The following is a 15,663-nucleotide window of genomic DNA, read 5'->3' on the forward strand; positions in this document are numbered from 1 at the left end:
CCAAGTGAAAATTTAGTAATATAGGATCTGGCCTAAAATCTGCATTTGATCTACATTAAGCAATGTGATGCCCATTGATTTTTTTCCATACACAAGCAGCAGCATTAAAAGCATGTTTTGTAGGAGGTCCTCAGTCCCCAGGATCCCAGGAAATGACTAGCCTTTGCAGGTTATTGCCAGTAACCTTAGCAGGCTGCTCTCGCAAAGCATCAGAATTATTTATCGGATTCCTGCTGTCTTTCATTGTATTTGAAAATGTCACTCACTTCACTTAACCTGCTATATTCATAATTAAAGGAAAAGCTGATCACATAGCCTTATTTTAAGACTGACAGAAGTTCAATTTCAGCAGTGGTTCAATGTCTCTCTGTCCAGTTTTTCTAAAGTGTAGAGTTAATAGCTTTGATGGCCCTTCTATTAAATATGTATTTTTTTCTAATGTGCTTTGCATGCCTAATTCATCCCCTTGATAATTCTATTATTACAAATAGTCAACTTTCTAGCTCTGTGTTAGGCCTAGACCACCATGAAGACAAAGCTTTTGTGTTTTGTTAAGAGGGATTTTCCCCCTCCGGAAACAAGGTGAGTGATATACATGAAAGTGCAATCCTTATATTGCTGACCAGAAGAAAGTTTGTGTATATTTTGATGAAACTCAAAATCACTCACCCTTATTTGAGCTTCTACTTGTTTTGCTTTAGGATCTTATGTCAAGATTGCTTTTAAACAACAGTGTTGATTTGTTTCTTTAAAAATCAGATTACAAGCAGACACATGATTTTGTGTGTATATATACAGAGCGTATATATGTATACATATAGGCGTAAACAAGCAAAATTAAATATGTATTTAACCACTTGAAATCCTCTGAGTAACAGCATCCAAGTCCTTAATACATGTCTTGTTGTGAAAGGGCCAAGAGAGCAAACCCGCCATGCCTGGAGCCAGGCGGTGACCTCAGGCAGCCCAGCGGCATGCAGCGTTGTCTCCCCAGGCCACGCGTGCCTTGCTCCGGGAGAAGGATGAGCAATGCAGGGTGCCATAGGCTACATGAATAATTGCTGATCCTTCCAACTTGCCTTGTTTTCAGCTTCAGAAAGAAGTGAGCCCACGAAGAGGAGGGAGCTTTCTGTGTGACCAGAAGGAGAGCAACCTGCGCCCATTTACGACCCAGGGGAACCTTCACGTGCCTCGCCCGATGGGATCAAGATCCTACTCCGACTCAGATGCCATTCAGTTTGATGACCGGTCACTGTCCAAGCTGAAGGAGAGCGACCGGTGCAGCGCCACAGAAAACCTCTTCCTGGAGTCGCTGTCCCTCGATTCTCCCGATGAGTCGGAGGAACACCGCTCCCGGCAGCTGGAGCGGGAGAAATTCTTTACTGGATTAACAGAAGTATGCACTCTAACTTTTATCAAGCCTGCATGTTGTCTCTTGTGTCACAGTTTGCACAGCATTCGTGCTCTAGAAGTGAGATACTGCGTCAAGGTCAATGCTTTGCAGCTATCCAGCAGTAAATTTGGTATTGATGTGGTTTGTCCCTTGTTATGAGCTGATTAGACTGATGCCAATCACAGGAGAAACTGGGAGCCAGTCTAAGGGTCCCAAAAATTACCTCACATGCTGGCCATTCATATTAGGTACTATATTAGATATATATATTGGCTTAGAAGGTCTCATCCAGCTGCAAATACCTACATATATATAGAAACATGGGCTAGTAAGGAATTAAGTGCTGCAGAGAAGTACTTCACATTGTTCTATTGTGGTTGCTCCTCAATAGATTAGGATGAGTATGTGAGATGAGATGTTGAAAAAATAAAATTGTTCTTCATCAGCAAAGCATACACCATAAGGATACAAAGATCCAAAACACAGTGCTAAAAGATGCTGTTGACCATAGTGAATGTAGTCTGTGTGCTGCTAAAATCTGTACAACACACTTAGTTTACCTGGGTCTGTTTTGTTTGGGGTTGTTACAGAACAAGATGCATTGTGAGAGCTCTGGAAGTTAAAATTACCAAGCGGGCAGCATGCTGCTTGCTGTTTACCAAGTGCAAGTTTGGAGTATTTTCTTCTGGACTGAAAATTCAGATCTGTGCACATGGGTTAGACATTTGGCCTGTGCTCTGAGCATGACAGGTCTGCTTGGGTGGACACATTATAGCTAATAGAGAAGCAGAGACTTTCCAGTCTAAGATGTACCTGTGTACTCAGGCTTGAAAATTTGGCCACTTTGGAAAAAAGTCTGTCAGCAAGTCAGATCTCAAACTCCCTGTAGGTGTGACAAAGTTTCATCAGTGTGCCTTGGCTTGAACATGCAAGCCTGTGAAAACTTGACCCAAGCATTTCTTTCAGAGATAGCATTGTTCATTAGCTACAGGACTGGGAAATCAGATTCTTTGGGAAAAAGAAGAGAAAAAAAATAAGAAAGGCAAGGAATGTGGTTGCAGTTCTTACATTTTAGGTAGATGGAGGTACATGCATGCTCCAATTAGACTTTCCTCTTTCCAGTGTCAAATGTATAGGGAGCAATGTGGGATTCTGTGTTTATTGTTTCTCAGCTGTTTATTTCATACACATTCAAGTGCTCAGTGAAATACGTGGATTCTATCAGATAGCATTGTCAGGGATCTGTGTTTTATGTTTAATTCTGATTGCTGTTTTCTTTACTTAAAATTCAGTCTTGTAGCTAAGAATGGAGATCTCTCTAGATGCTTTCCATTTTCAGACATTGCCACCATTGACAAAAGCGTTGGCAGCAAAATTAGGTCCTTGGTTATATTTGCACAGCTTCTTCCCTTCAGAGCATGCTTTGGTGAAACGCGTACAAAGTCATTTCGCCTCACTAGGTTTATTCAAGCAAAACTGATTAGAGTTTAATGAATAGATTTACTGAGGATGCACAGAGGCAATTGCAGCCTGCTGACTATTCCTCGCCACTGTATTTTCTTTGTGGTACTAATTGTAGTAAAGTCAATCCAGCCTTCAGCCTGATTCTCCATTCAGTTAGGTCAAATGTACTCTATAATCTCTCCACTGAAGCCAACAGATTTACACCAGATTAAAACTCCTATTTTTTCCCTGACTCTCGATAAATACCAGAAAGGCACTTGCCACATGAAACAGTGCTCTTTTAGAATAATCATAATGTGAAATACACTTTGGTGTTGCTAATGTACATGATTTCATGAGCTTGAATAACAATAATAGGTACTAATACTCTTTTGGTTCCTGATCTTATTTTATATTTCCTATTTTATGAGAAATATAAACGGTAAAAACAGTGACCGCAGAGCAGTTGCTTCAGATGTGTCTGTTAAAAAAAAACACACACACAACAACTAATTATGGGATTGTCACAGGGAAGCAATTGCCATAAAAACATCTTAATGCCATTAGCAAACCGTAGGTATTCCCCCTATGAAACAAGTAATAGTCTTCCCACACATTTAATAAAGCTAGCTTAATGAGTTTCAACTGGTGCCATTTGTTAGTTCCTAGAGAACATACAATGAAATCTTATGTCAAAAGACCAGCTTTTTATCTCTTATTTCAGCACAGCTAGGCCTCTGACATAAAGCAGATTAACTCCATGGAATGAATTCACTCACAAATATGTAGTCCAAAACAATACATTGTACTTGTGGAAAAAATCCAGTTGCAGCTTACTTCCATTTGTGATTGCAGGGGTGTGCTGGTTTTGGCAATCACAAATGGAAGTGAGCTGCGAATGTTTTTTTTTCCACATGTACAAGTTCAAGGCTATCCTAGATTTGGCATAAAGGCTTTTACCCTGCTCAGGCTGTTGTCCTAATGGGATTGACCACTTTGCCGCCTACGTGCAAAGGAAAGAGTATTCCCACAGGCAATTTAAGATTTCTTATCAAGGAGCAAGATGCTTTTTAAAGACAGACATACCTGGTGGAACTACCTGCAAGTGAATGACAAAACACCCACAAGTTAAAGCCACAAACAGGTTCAGAAATGACTGTTTGTTTCTGTTTTTCTTCAGGAGGAAGAAACACATAAAGGAAATCTTCAAAGGTGAATAAAACTTACAGGAAAAAAAAACAGCAAATATTCAGCCACCGGAGTCCCGGCTCTCTTGTGCCCAAACCACAGACCCTAGGCATAGCTGTGCCACCTCCTAATCAGCCTGCAATCCAGATTAATGGATTTACCCAGGGATTAATTTGTCTCAATATGCTTCTGTTCTACTCTGATTAACGTGGGCCACATTCTGCTGCGATGCACAAAGATCAAACCCTCTGAGAGTGCACAAAATTGTGTCTGTGTTGGCAAGTAGTACAGGCCTGTAGGCATCAATATCTAGAGAAAAATACATGTAGTTGGTGCTGAGGACCCATCACGCTCCTACATGTTTGAGATGCTTTACGTTGCACTAGTTCTGGTCTGATCCTGTGGGCTGAATGCCCACCTAAACCTAGAGTGCTTTTACTGTGCTTCTGGAAAGCTTGTTCATCCCAAAGGGATCCAGCCCATGCTCTCTGAGATTGTCTCCAGATGCAAACTAGAGCATCTGAATAGGAGATTCTCTTTCACTCTAGTTCTGCAGCTGATGCTCTTGATTAAAATCTCACAGTGTGATTTTACTGTATCCTCCAGAATACTGCTGTATGAAAATCACCACTTACTGAATCCTCATCCAGCTTTGGAGACCTCATTGAGCTGACTCTCATAACTATACTCATTTACATTTTTAAGTAGTGCCACGCAGAAAGGTTCTGTGTTGATTTTTCTTATAGCGAAGCAGTAGGGTGACTCAGCTGAATGTCTGTGATTTGTACAAACTAGCGAAGTGTGGGAAAGCCAAGAATCCAGCGTTATCACATAGAGACTCCCTTTTGTTGAAGTATAACATGAGCTCAACTCACCAGGCCAGGCCTCTAGGCTGGAGGTCCCACACCGCTGTGGGACACCAGCTGTGCAGCCCGAGCAATCTCAGGAGTGGGGGTAGACTTGCTGATTTCACAGCAAGCCAGAAATACTCTGTACTTCCTTTGAAAAGTGTGCCTCATATTGTCACAAAGACTCATTTTCTGTGAATAATATATTTCTGAAATGCATCCTACTGCTGCATATTTCAGACGTTTGCCCAGCAGTAACCTATGAGAACGCAGTAAATTAAGAGCCATTAATAAACCATTTGGTACTTTTAATGACGCATCAGGAATGCTTACATTTCCCAGCTATTTAAAAAACAAGAGGGATAAAACGATTTTGTATATAAGCAGATAGAAGTTGAGTTTTCTGAGTTAGTTTTCTGCTGAAAGTGGTAGTTCTGTGAGAGCTTCCAAGGCTGTGACTGACATTCTTGTGTTCCTCTCTGCAGGGCCATGTCCGTTTCTTCCATGTCCGAATTCCAGCGCTTGATGGACATTTCTCCATTTCTACCAGAAAAAAACTTGCCTTCCTCCAGCAGCAAAGACGACATAACCCCTCCCTTGTCTCCTGATGATCTGAAGTACATCGAGGAGTTCAACAAGACCTGGGATTACAGTAGCACTAGAAATCACGTTGGGGCCACCGAGAAGCCTGCAGAAGGGTGGGCAGAAAGGACAGAAACTGGGAAAGCCGGGAACGATCCGGCTTCAGATCCCTTCCAGGCCTCCTCGTGGTACCTCACCACCAGTGTCACCATGACCACCAACACCATGACCAGCCCGGAGCACTGCCAGAAGCAGCCAATGAGGAGTCACGGTGTCACCGAAAAAATGGGAGTTCGGGTCTTTCACAGCCCACCAGTGGTCCGTAGGTTTGATAATTCAGTGATAGCTGGAAGTGAGGGGAAAAGCCAGGTTGAGCCAGACTTCTTGTTTTCTATGACCAAAGCTATGGGGAACGTTGCTGAGACAAAAGGTGCTTCCTCGGATATGTTTGGAAGATGGTCTTGTGACCTGGCCAAACATCATAAGGATTTTCTGGAGAGTGGTCTTCATCCCATTGAACGTCCTATTTGCACTACCGTGGGCTTTGCCTCACCCTTGCACAGCTTGGAGATGTCCAAAAACATGAGTGACGATATGAAGGAGGTAGCTTTCTCTGTCAGGAACGCAATACGCTCCAACTCTAATTCAGCAGAGCCTCAGTTTAAGGACACCGCGTGTCAAACCAATGGTATGAGAACAACAGGGACGCAGACCACCCAGACCATCAGTGTTGGCTTGCAGACAGAAACCCTGCGCAGTATCACCAGCAGTCCACACAAGTGTCTGACACCAAAGGGGGGGTCCACGCCTGTCTCCTCACCATCCAGAAGCCTAAGAAGCAGGCAAGTGACCCCTGTCATTGAAAAAGTGCAGGCTAAGTTTGAACGCACATGCTGTTCCCCCAAATACGGCTCCCCAAAGCTGCAGAGAAAAATCCTTCCCAAATCAGACCAGCCAAATAACCGGACTTTGCCTGGCACACCTCAGAAAGGATTCAGTGAGTCCGCTTGGGCTAGATCAACTACTACAAGGGAGAGTCCTGTCCATACCACTATCAACGATGGCCTCTCCAGTTTGTTCAACATTATTGACCATAGCCCCATCTTTCACGAGACCTTCCAAAAATGCCCCAGGTCTAGCAGCCGATCCAGGTCAGCAGAACCCAGACCTGAACTGGGCCCGGTGCAGGAGCCATGTACAAATGCCCGTGGCAGGTCACCCAGTCCTCTCCGTTTGGGTACAGAGACACAAAAGGAAGATGGGACTGAGGTGACGAGTATCAGGCAGGACTTATCTGCTCCTCCAGGGTATACACTTACAGAAAATGCTGCCAGGATCTTGAATAAGAAACTTTTGGAGCATGCCTTAAAAGAAGAGAGAAGGCTACCTTCCCACAGCCCACCAAATCTTAGCAATGACAACAGCACAGGAGAAATTGTCAAAGTAGATCCAGGGTCCATAGAGGTAATGAGTTTGTTTGTTTTTCCTCCTATAGCTAAATGCACTCTTCTTTGAACAAATGCATTATGAGATGTCTTACAGTCCTACTGAGTGTTTACAAAAAGTATCCTAGTCCTGTTGTGGTACCACCAGCGAGTCCCAGTCATGAAACTATTGGATTAGTCACTGAAGAACTGATTAAAGAATTGAGTTTCTATCCTGACAGCTTATCGGTCTTGAAAGCATCAGAAGAGCTTTGTCCTTTACAGGATAAAGATGGTTCTCCCCTGAAAGACTGGGATAAGGGTTTTTGTTACAAAACACACCACACCTAACAGATGTTCTAGGGACTCTAGGTCTGAGTAAATGTCTCTTTTATGCTGGATGGAAAGGTAGGCTCTTTCTCCTACACAAGAGTGGGTGATGGCAAGTTTGTGTGAAAATTAGCCACTACAATAAATACCCTGAACCTAAGCTTCAGGGCCTTCATCATAACTTTTCTGGATGTATCTGAGTAAGTTTGGCTGTGGTTTGCAAATGTGATTAAATGGCATGAAATTTGGTATTGACTGTTGGTGCCTCACAAAAAAAAAAAAAAAAAAAAAAAGCAAGGAAAGAAACAAAAAGATAATCGGCTAGCCTAAGCACTATCCGACTACCCTATTTAGTGCTTAAGAACTCTTTATTGATATTTTGCTGCACTGTCAAAAGTGTAATGGTCATCATCTGTCTCAGCAGGTGTGCCCAGGCACCAGGGGTCAGATCTTCATTTACAGTAACGTGCTACAGCAAGCAACCATAAACGGGTTGTAATGGTGGACAAAAGCTCTTCCAGTTACCAGTGTCTAAGCCTGTTTCTGGTGAACCTCTGTGCCTGAGAGAGCGTTGCCCTGAGAAGGCCTGGAGAAGCCAAGTTACTCCCAGCACTTACCGGTGCCTGCTGTCCTGGCACAGCACAGAAATGGCATGCAGCCTGCTGGTCGGTGGTGTTCCCCAAAACCGGGGCAGGAGACCCCCCCAGCCCCTCAGCCCCGTGCTGTCCATTTAGCATCCTGGTGTTGCAGGGGGGTCCCAGCCACCAGGCAGCTGCTCCTCCTTGACCCCCATGTGCCCCAGACATGCTGCCTCGGTTTGCTCCTACCACTCTTGCCTCATAGCCTCAAGGGAATGTACAAAACCCATTTCCTTCGTCAACATTTGTGTTGAAGGATTTGTGGGAACCTGAGCACTGAGGCTTTTGTTCTGCAGTTTGCCTTGCGCTAGCAGCTTGTTCGCAATGGGCATGATCTGTTCCTCTTTTGTAGGTGCTGTTGAGAGGACACAATCATTTTTTGCCTAACAGAGCATCCAAAGCTGAGGATATATTCCCTATAAGCTGTTTAAACAGATGTAAATAAGGGAGTTTGCACATATAAAAAAGAAACCACATGCACATGATAAAAAACAGTGAATGAAAGTGGGCTTTGTGCACAAACCTCAGAATGAATTAAAGTGGAAAGCAGCCTCATTTGTTTCACTCTGTCTAGCCATCTCTGTATTTTGTCCTTAGTTTGCAATACCGGGCATGTACTACCATTCTGCATTTGAAAGTATGTGTTGTACTCTTATGGGTTCAACTCAGCTTTGCCTTCAAGGCACCGCTGAAAATTCTTGATTTCCTCCTGCATCTTTTAAATGTCTCAGCAGATTTCAAGTATGAGTAAACGGATGTCATCCCACACCTTCACAAATTGCTGCTGGCAAAATTGTGCTGGCGACAGTACCTAAGTGTGATGCATGGAGAGATCTACGTCAATGCTGTTTAGTAAAAACTCATTGACCATCAGCCCGGCAGAAAATTGCCTCTCTTCATGAATTCTCAGCATCTTTTGCCTAATTTTTTGAGTTCCAAGCCTCAGAGCTAAGACTAGCGCTTCCCTGTAGCTCTTGCCCAGTTGTTAAGGCTGCTGTCTAGATGCACAGGTGCATTGAGAAGGAAATTGGTGGGCAACATTCGCATGATGGGCTTTGCTTTTCTTATGTGAGCTCTACAAGATGTTCTTAATGAAATGTGGGTTCGCTGTTGAAAACAAAGCCACAAATATATTTAGACTCTGCAAATGCCTTAGGTTACTTATGAATTATCCTGGCCGCACAAATTACAATTTTCCAAAATTGCACTTAGCACATTTTGTACAAAGCAAGGCACAGCAGAACAACAAATGATGATCTAGCAGGAGGCAAGGCTGTGCTCAGGGCAGCGTCAATGTCAGCACTGCCCTTGCCACCCTCCTGCAGATCCCTGCTCTTGCTTCCCCATCACCTGTTTGCTTCTGGCCAAGACAAGTGACCTTCTTACCACGGAACGCCTTCTTTTATTTTCTGCAGGCATAGCATGGTATATTAATGACTTTTAAACTTGTGTGGAGCACCTGTTGGTGGCTTTTCTTTAATTTGAGCTTCTGGATGCTTCAGTTATGCAATTTACTTTTATATTACTGCTGCCATATGAAATCTAGTTCATATATATATTTATATATTCACGTACATATGTATGTGTGCGTGTGAGTGTATATGCATACATAGTAGTAATAACTCTGTATTTTCTAACTTGCCCAGAGCTGCTTACAAGTAAATTCATATCCACCCAACGCAGCCTAGAAGTCTCTTATTCTGCTGATGCACTAAACCACTATCTTACTTGCATATCATGGGATTTACAAATATTACCATTGAAAAATGCAGATTAACTTTACCTAACTAGTAACATAAAAGCAGTGTGAGTGCTCTTCTCTAACTAGCAAGGGTGTCAATCCCAGAGGTTACACAACTGTCCTGGACAGAGGGCTCAGCCCCACTTCTGAAGACAGCGCTGCCAGAGGACCATCCTCACGGACCCGCGCAGATGGCAGCTGCGGCGTCCTCTGCTCCTCGGGGCAGAGCAGCGGCCGCACGTTTGCAGCTGAACCATTCAGGGTTGGAGGGGGAATGTTGCAAGGAAGGAAAGGGGATGCCAGGAGTAAAGGGCTTTTGCTGTGGTTTGAGTCTCCAGAGTCACTGTTAAGTAGGAAGAAGAAAGAGGGGTGAGGCAAAGAGTTTTCATGAAACCTTCAGGTGGGCTTCTGAGAGACATAAATATCAGTGTGTTTTTTTCTTGTTAGAGATTTCCTAAGCAGAAATTATCTCTTGAAGTCAAACGAAGGGGAAAAAAATAAAAATAAAAAAATGTTTTTTTCCTCTTTCACAGTAACATTGTTTTTCCACAGCCTTAATCATGGTTGGCAAAGGATAACGGATGTCTTTCTCTGCTGAATAGAAATGTTTGGATTGTTTAATGCTATGTCCTTCTGAGACTGTGCTAGGATTGTGAAGGGTTGGTTTGTTTGCTTCCTTCCTTTCTGAATCTTCTGCTGCTGGTGGCTTATCTTTTATTATTAGTTTCCCTCTGACACAGCGGTAACATGATCTGAGTGGGTAGTAACATCTGGAGACTTCTTCCTTGCTGGCATGAAATCTTCACTTTAAAAAAAAAAAAAAAGATTAAAACAGTTCTTTCCAACCTACTTGCTTTCTTTCTCTTTTCTGTCTGTTCTGTCCAGAACCAAACTGTCTTATTAACTGCCCCCTGGGGACTCTAACCCTGCCTGCCTCACTGCTGTAAGTCCTTTCTACCTTGTTTCCAGAGCTTTCCGAAAGCGGTCACTTCGAACGCGTGGGTTAATGAAGGGAAATAAAATGACCACATCTCCTTGCATCCCCAGGTAGTCCTTTGTATGCGATGGTCAGGAAGCCCTCAGGGTAGGAGCCCGAGCTGTTCCCTCACGGGTTGTGAGCATGCTTGGTTTCCAGAGAGGTCACACAACTCAAAATGTGTGTAGTTGGGTTTTTGGTTAAATCATTTTTTTTAAAAAAAAAAAAAAGCAAAATTCAAAAACACCTAATTATCCCAAAATGTAACAGAAGCATTATATTTTGGATCACTACTGTGCAGGGCTTCTGGCTGCCCCAGGCTGTTTTCCCTCATGCCTTCTCCATAGCAGAGGCTGGAGAGGGCTGGGGAAGGGGCTTGAGCACCAGCCTGTGGCTGATGGTCACGTTTCACCATAAAGCTGCTCCCAACCCCACTGTGGCCAGAGCCAGCTGTCTGGGACTGCTGCAGTGGATGGAGGGAGCTGTGACCATGCACTCAGCCTCAGAGCCAGAAAACAGCCTGGTTTGTGTATCTATTAATACAGGCATAGCCACAGCGGCTGGCAGCCTGGCCTAGGAAGCAGCTAGAGACTAAAGCTGAAACCTCCTTTCCCACATCCAGGCTAAAAAGTGCTGCCTCTCCACCCAGCCCCCAGGCAGCCATCACAGTAAATTACCCACAGGATGTCGGTTTTTCCAAACATTTCTAGCTATGGCAGCCGCATATGGTAAGGGAGGACATTTGGGATTTCAGAAACCATTCCCGACAGTTTGCTTTTAATGGCTTGCTCTCCTTAACATGCTCTGAGAGAGCCGACATCCGCAGGTGGGTAACCCGCTCAGCGTCCAACACAGTGCCTACGAGGCTGGGCTGCCGGTCCCTTCTCCGCCCTGGCAAACAAAGCACTGATAAGACTGGGACAAGCTTAGTCCTGCCTTTCTGGACAAGTTGGCCAACATCTGTGGTTCTGCCCCATCCCTGGAAGTGCTCAAGGCCAGGCTGGATGGGCCTTTGGGCAGCCTGGTCTGGTGGGAGGTGTCCCTGCCCATGGCAGGGGGGCTGGAGCAAGGCGATCCCTAAGGTCCCTTCCAACCCAAACCATTCTGTGATTCAGTGCTGTAGAGACTCTTTTCAACTGGAAGTTAGCAGTGCAAATGAATTTTATCACAGTGCTGACTCCCATTTACTCCTGTGAAACTAGGATGAGGCAGCCAGAAGCAAGCAGCCCTATAAAGATACCACTTTAAGCTACTGCTCAGAAAGAGTCTAAGGCAAAGCCCACAAATCACACAGCCTCCCCTCACCACGCTGTGTTGCCTTTAAGTATTGCTGTCCGTATGGATTTCCCTTAACAAATCTGAGTGGCAGCTTTCACAGCCCGTATGTCCCCAAGGCTCTGCGGGATCAGGTGAAGTGAGGACACGGAGTCGATCTGCTCGTTAGCACCGATTTGTGTTTCGGGGGTCGAGGGCTCACAGCGAGGGGCCGGGGCGGGGGCGAGTCTGCACAGAGGCCCACACGTAGGCCCCAAAGCTTCCACCCAGCTTCTGCGCCCACCCACAAGGGCAGATGAGCCCTGGTGGTGCTCTGTCCTGGTGTGGTGCTCTGTCCTGGCGGAGGGCAGCTGCTGAGCACCAGCTGGTTGCCCACTGCCTGAAGGCTCCGAGGTCTCACCCTTCACGGAGGCTTCTTCACCTCTGGTGCTCTCTCCAAAGCACACACGCCTGCACAAGCTCCGTTTCCAGTGCCACTGCTCTGGTCTTTCTGTCATGTAACATCCCAGTCCAACCGAGACGTTCGGCGGCATATCACCGTGTTTGTTCACTGCCCATCATATCATGTTACCTAACCCAATATTCCCCATTCCCTTTCTCCGTCTGAAACTCCGCACTGACTGTGTTGCTTCCTACTGTGTTGTTTTACTGCTCCCTTTGTTTCCTGTTGGTTTACCATGCCAGAGCTTGTCCTGTGCATTGTATGGCTTATGATCTCTCTCTCCATTTATCACCAGCTTGTGTTCTGATTTTGAGAAAGGTTTTTACTTAACTACCCAGTGACTGCTCAGTGTATGCAGTTCTCTAGGTTGACAAACTCCTCTGATTTGCTTTTATAAACTCTGAAGTGTGCAGAGAAATCCAGAATTTTTGCTTTGGCACTACAAGACAGACTCGCTCCCCCAGTCATTTGTCTTGATGTAGCCAGCATACAGAGCGAGGCAGGAAGTCTAGCTGTGCGATGAGCAAAGTCCATAAATACTAGAAGCAATTATCAACCTAGTGCCAGGGTGAAAAATCACAAGTGCAGATGGTTTCTGGTAGCACAGGCAGGCTACCAAGCCCGAACAGTGGAAAACCAGTAGAGAAATAAAAGTTCAGTTTTCCTCCATTTTGGTGAATGCCATCTTTAACACACGTTATCACTGATTCCTGTAATTCAAGCAAAAGCAACTAGAAGTAAGGAGTGATGTTCCAGAAGTTGAAATCTGGAGGTAAAATTGAAATCTGAATCTTTAATCCAGCTGAAGGTCATAACTAGTGCTGTAGTCATTATTTTTCTGCTAACGAGTCTTTCCTGAAAGTCAGTCTGCACTCTGAAGCAGACGAAAGGAGCCAGTGGTTGATCTTGACCTCTCTTGCAAATGCCTGGCCAGCACTTAAATCAATGCAGTGAATAGTGGATTTCCCTGAATTATCATGCAAATGTATTTTTTCAGCTCTTCTCTTTCTAGCACAAGGAGAGTTAGCAAATGGAAGTTTGTCAGCTGCTTCAGCTCATCCCAGACCTCTTCCTTTCATTCTCTCCTTGTCTGTTCCATAAATCATGGACATACATGCAGGTGTCCGGAGCCCACACACAGAAAGACGTTCACTGCTTGCTTTTGTCCTGTAATGAGACAAATGCTTAGATTTAGCTTGATTTTTTTTTAAATTTTTAATTCTTTGCTCAGCCAGACGGCCTCTAATACAAGTCACTAACCTCTGTTTTGCTCTCTTGGCTGCCAAGGAACTGCCTTGTTCTGCACTAGCCCCGTCCCTCGAACCCTGCTTCTCCCGGCCAGAGAGACCAGCGAACCGGCGCCCACCGTCCCGATGGGCTTCACATTCCCCTACTGCCTCACAGTCGCAGTCAACCGGAGACCTGACTTCCTCGGAGGAGAGCGGAGGCAAGGAGCCGCCAGCAGAGACCCCGGGCCAGGGAGGCCCACCGGCATGAACGGCCACGGGCCAAAGGCACCCCAAGCGGCCTTCGCCCGGCGGCCCGAAGGGGAGGTCCCGTTGTGGAGGTCAAAGAATGTTCTCAAACGCAGCTGCTGAATGTCCGACCTGTGAAACAGAGGTGTTTCTGGAATGAAACAGTTAATGTGCCTGTAATAACTTAATTTTTTCTTTTTTTTTTTTCATAGCTGAGAAAACTATTTTTGTCTCCATCTTTTCTACACACAGTATATTAACAAAAAAAAAAAAAAAGGTAAAAATGATATAAAGTTAAGATTTAAAATAAAATGTAAATTAAGTTTTAAGGGAATTTGAATACGTGCTCGCGCTCTCTCCAAATACTGACTGCCTTTCGGTTATATTTGCACTGTTACATTTTTGATTTCGGTTTGGGGTTCTGGGGGTCGTTTTTGGTTTTGTTTTTGTTTTTCATGTAAAACTAGGGTCTTAAGTTAATTTTATTCTATTTTAATGTCAGCGTTTATCAGTTTTTAAACGTAAGGTTCTTAAAGATGCTTCAACTGTCTGAAGCAATACCTTTTAAGTAGTGAAGAAAGCCATTAAGCTAGTTCACTAGAGTTGTGTTAACTGAGATGGAGGGGAATACAGGTAAACACAAGTAAAAGTGTAAAAAAAAAAAAAAGAGAGAAAAAAAAAAAAAGAAAGCCTCAGAAAGTCTTACGGAGTTAGCTGTAAAATACACCTACGATACTTGACTTGCATGCCTCTGGGTCCTCGCACTTTAGTGCATGTACATACTGCTACTGTACTTCTACCATCACATAAATGTGAGTCAACCTGTTCCACTGTAATATTGTTGTGAATTTACCTGTACTGTACTTTTATTGTTGGTATTCTTGCATTGACTATACAAAACGAGTTTTTAAATTATTGTTAGCAGTTCAACTGGCTATGTACAGCGTTTACTGAAATCTTTTGTTTTGGGGAAAACCCTTGAGAACTCTGGGCATACGGACTTGTAACTGGTCTTGTTTAAGAGTCTGTTGGAGACCATGTGAAGTGGAAATAAAACCCTCAGTATTTACAAACTGCTTGAGTGCTTAATGATGTTTATTTCTGATGGTACTTCCCAGGCTCATGTAACTGGGGGAAGGAGCCCTCAAACTCTGCCTGTATTCATAAGGGAAAAAAAGAATGCTTCTTTATAGGAAATAAACCATGGCAAAGCCACGTAAGTACTGGAGCAGGCCATGGGAGGTTTTTTTTTAATTTCCTCACTGAATTCTGCAACACAGCTTGCTCACACAGAGAGCAGGACTAACCTTTTCAGTCCCTCTGAGGAGGTATGTCTTGTTGTCTTCAGTTGTTCGTGTGAATGAGAAAAAGCAAGCTGAACATGATGTCAAAAATATGAAATACCCAGTCTTAATCCAGGTTTATGTCTCATCCGCATCGTGCACAGAGACTGATAAGACCAAGGGCCTGTGTAAAACTGGTGGCTAACATTGAGAACCGAATGCAGCTGAGAATTTGTGTCCTCCCAAGGCGTGGAGGCCTCCTGATCCGTTTTGCCTGGTACCATCTGTCTGGCCACACGCTTTCTCTGGGAGCCCCAGAAATGCTCTGAGTTGTTATCCCTCGGCTGAAGTGGCTCTTCCCGCTTGATTTCCCTTGTTGAGGCTTTCTTCGGCTCGTTTATTTAAGAGCACCATCTGGGATCCCTAGAAGCCTTCCTGGTTAGCTCTGTCGAGCGATAAGTCCCTCGCATCCTGTCCCGCTGCCTTGTGGCTGGCTTTCTAGGAACCGTAATCCAACTGCTGGATGAGAACAAACTCCCTAGCTCTTGGGTCAGCTCCCAAATAGCAGCTGGTTGAGGTTTTATTTTTCCCACATCAGTTAGGACATTAAGTGGCTATTAAGCCA

At 44.4% G+C, this 15,663-nt stretch overlaps 1 protein-coding gene across 10 annotated transcripts in view; it reads left to right on the plus strand.

Moving 5' to 3' along the window:
• The window catches only part of MTCL1 (microtubule crosslinking factor 1), a 104,732-nt gene extending 89,904 nt beyond the window's left edge, over positions 1-14,828 (plus strand). For 4 of the 10 annotated variants that reach the window (XM_068671608.1, XM_068671603.1, XM_068671611.1 and 1 more), the window contains 4 exons: positions 1,091-1,396; positions 4,017-4,048; positions 5,358-6,918; positions 13,568-14,828. In XM_068671608.1, the coding sequence (XP_068527709.1) occupies positions 1,091-1,396; positions 4,017-4,048; positions 5,358-6,918; positions 13,568-13,777 (2,109 nt within the window). In that variant the 3' untranslated portion in view covers positions 13,778-14,828. Of the gene's footprint in view, positions 1-1,090; positions 1,397-4,016; positions 4,049-5,357; positions 6,919-10,472; positions 10,531-13,567 lie in introns of all 10 variants that reach the window. The other 6 variants (XM_068671610.1, XM_068671612.1, XM_068671613.1 and 3 more) reach the window with 2 other exon arrangements.
• Positions 14,829-15,663: the final 835 nt, after the last annotated feature.

Source organism: Anas acuta, chromosome 2, assembly GCF_963932015.1.
Source record: "Anas acuta chromosome 2, bAnaAcu1.1, whole genome shotgun sequence".
Taxonomy (NCBI): domain Eukaryota; kingdom Metazoa; phylum Chordata; class Aves; order Anseriformes; family Anatidae; genus Anas; species Anas acuta.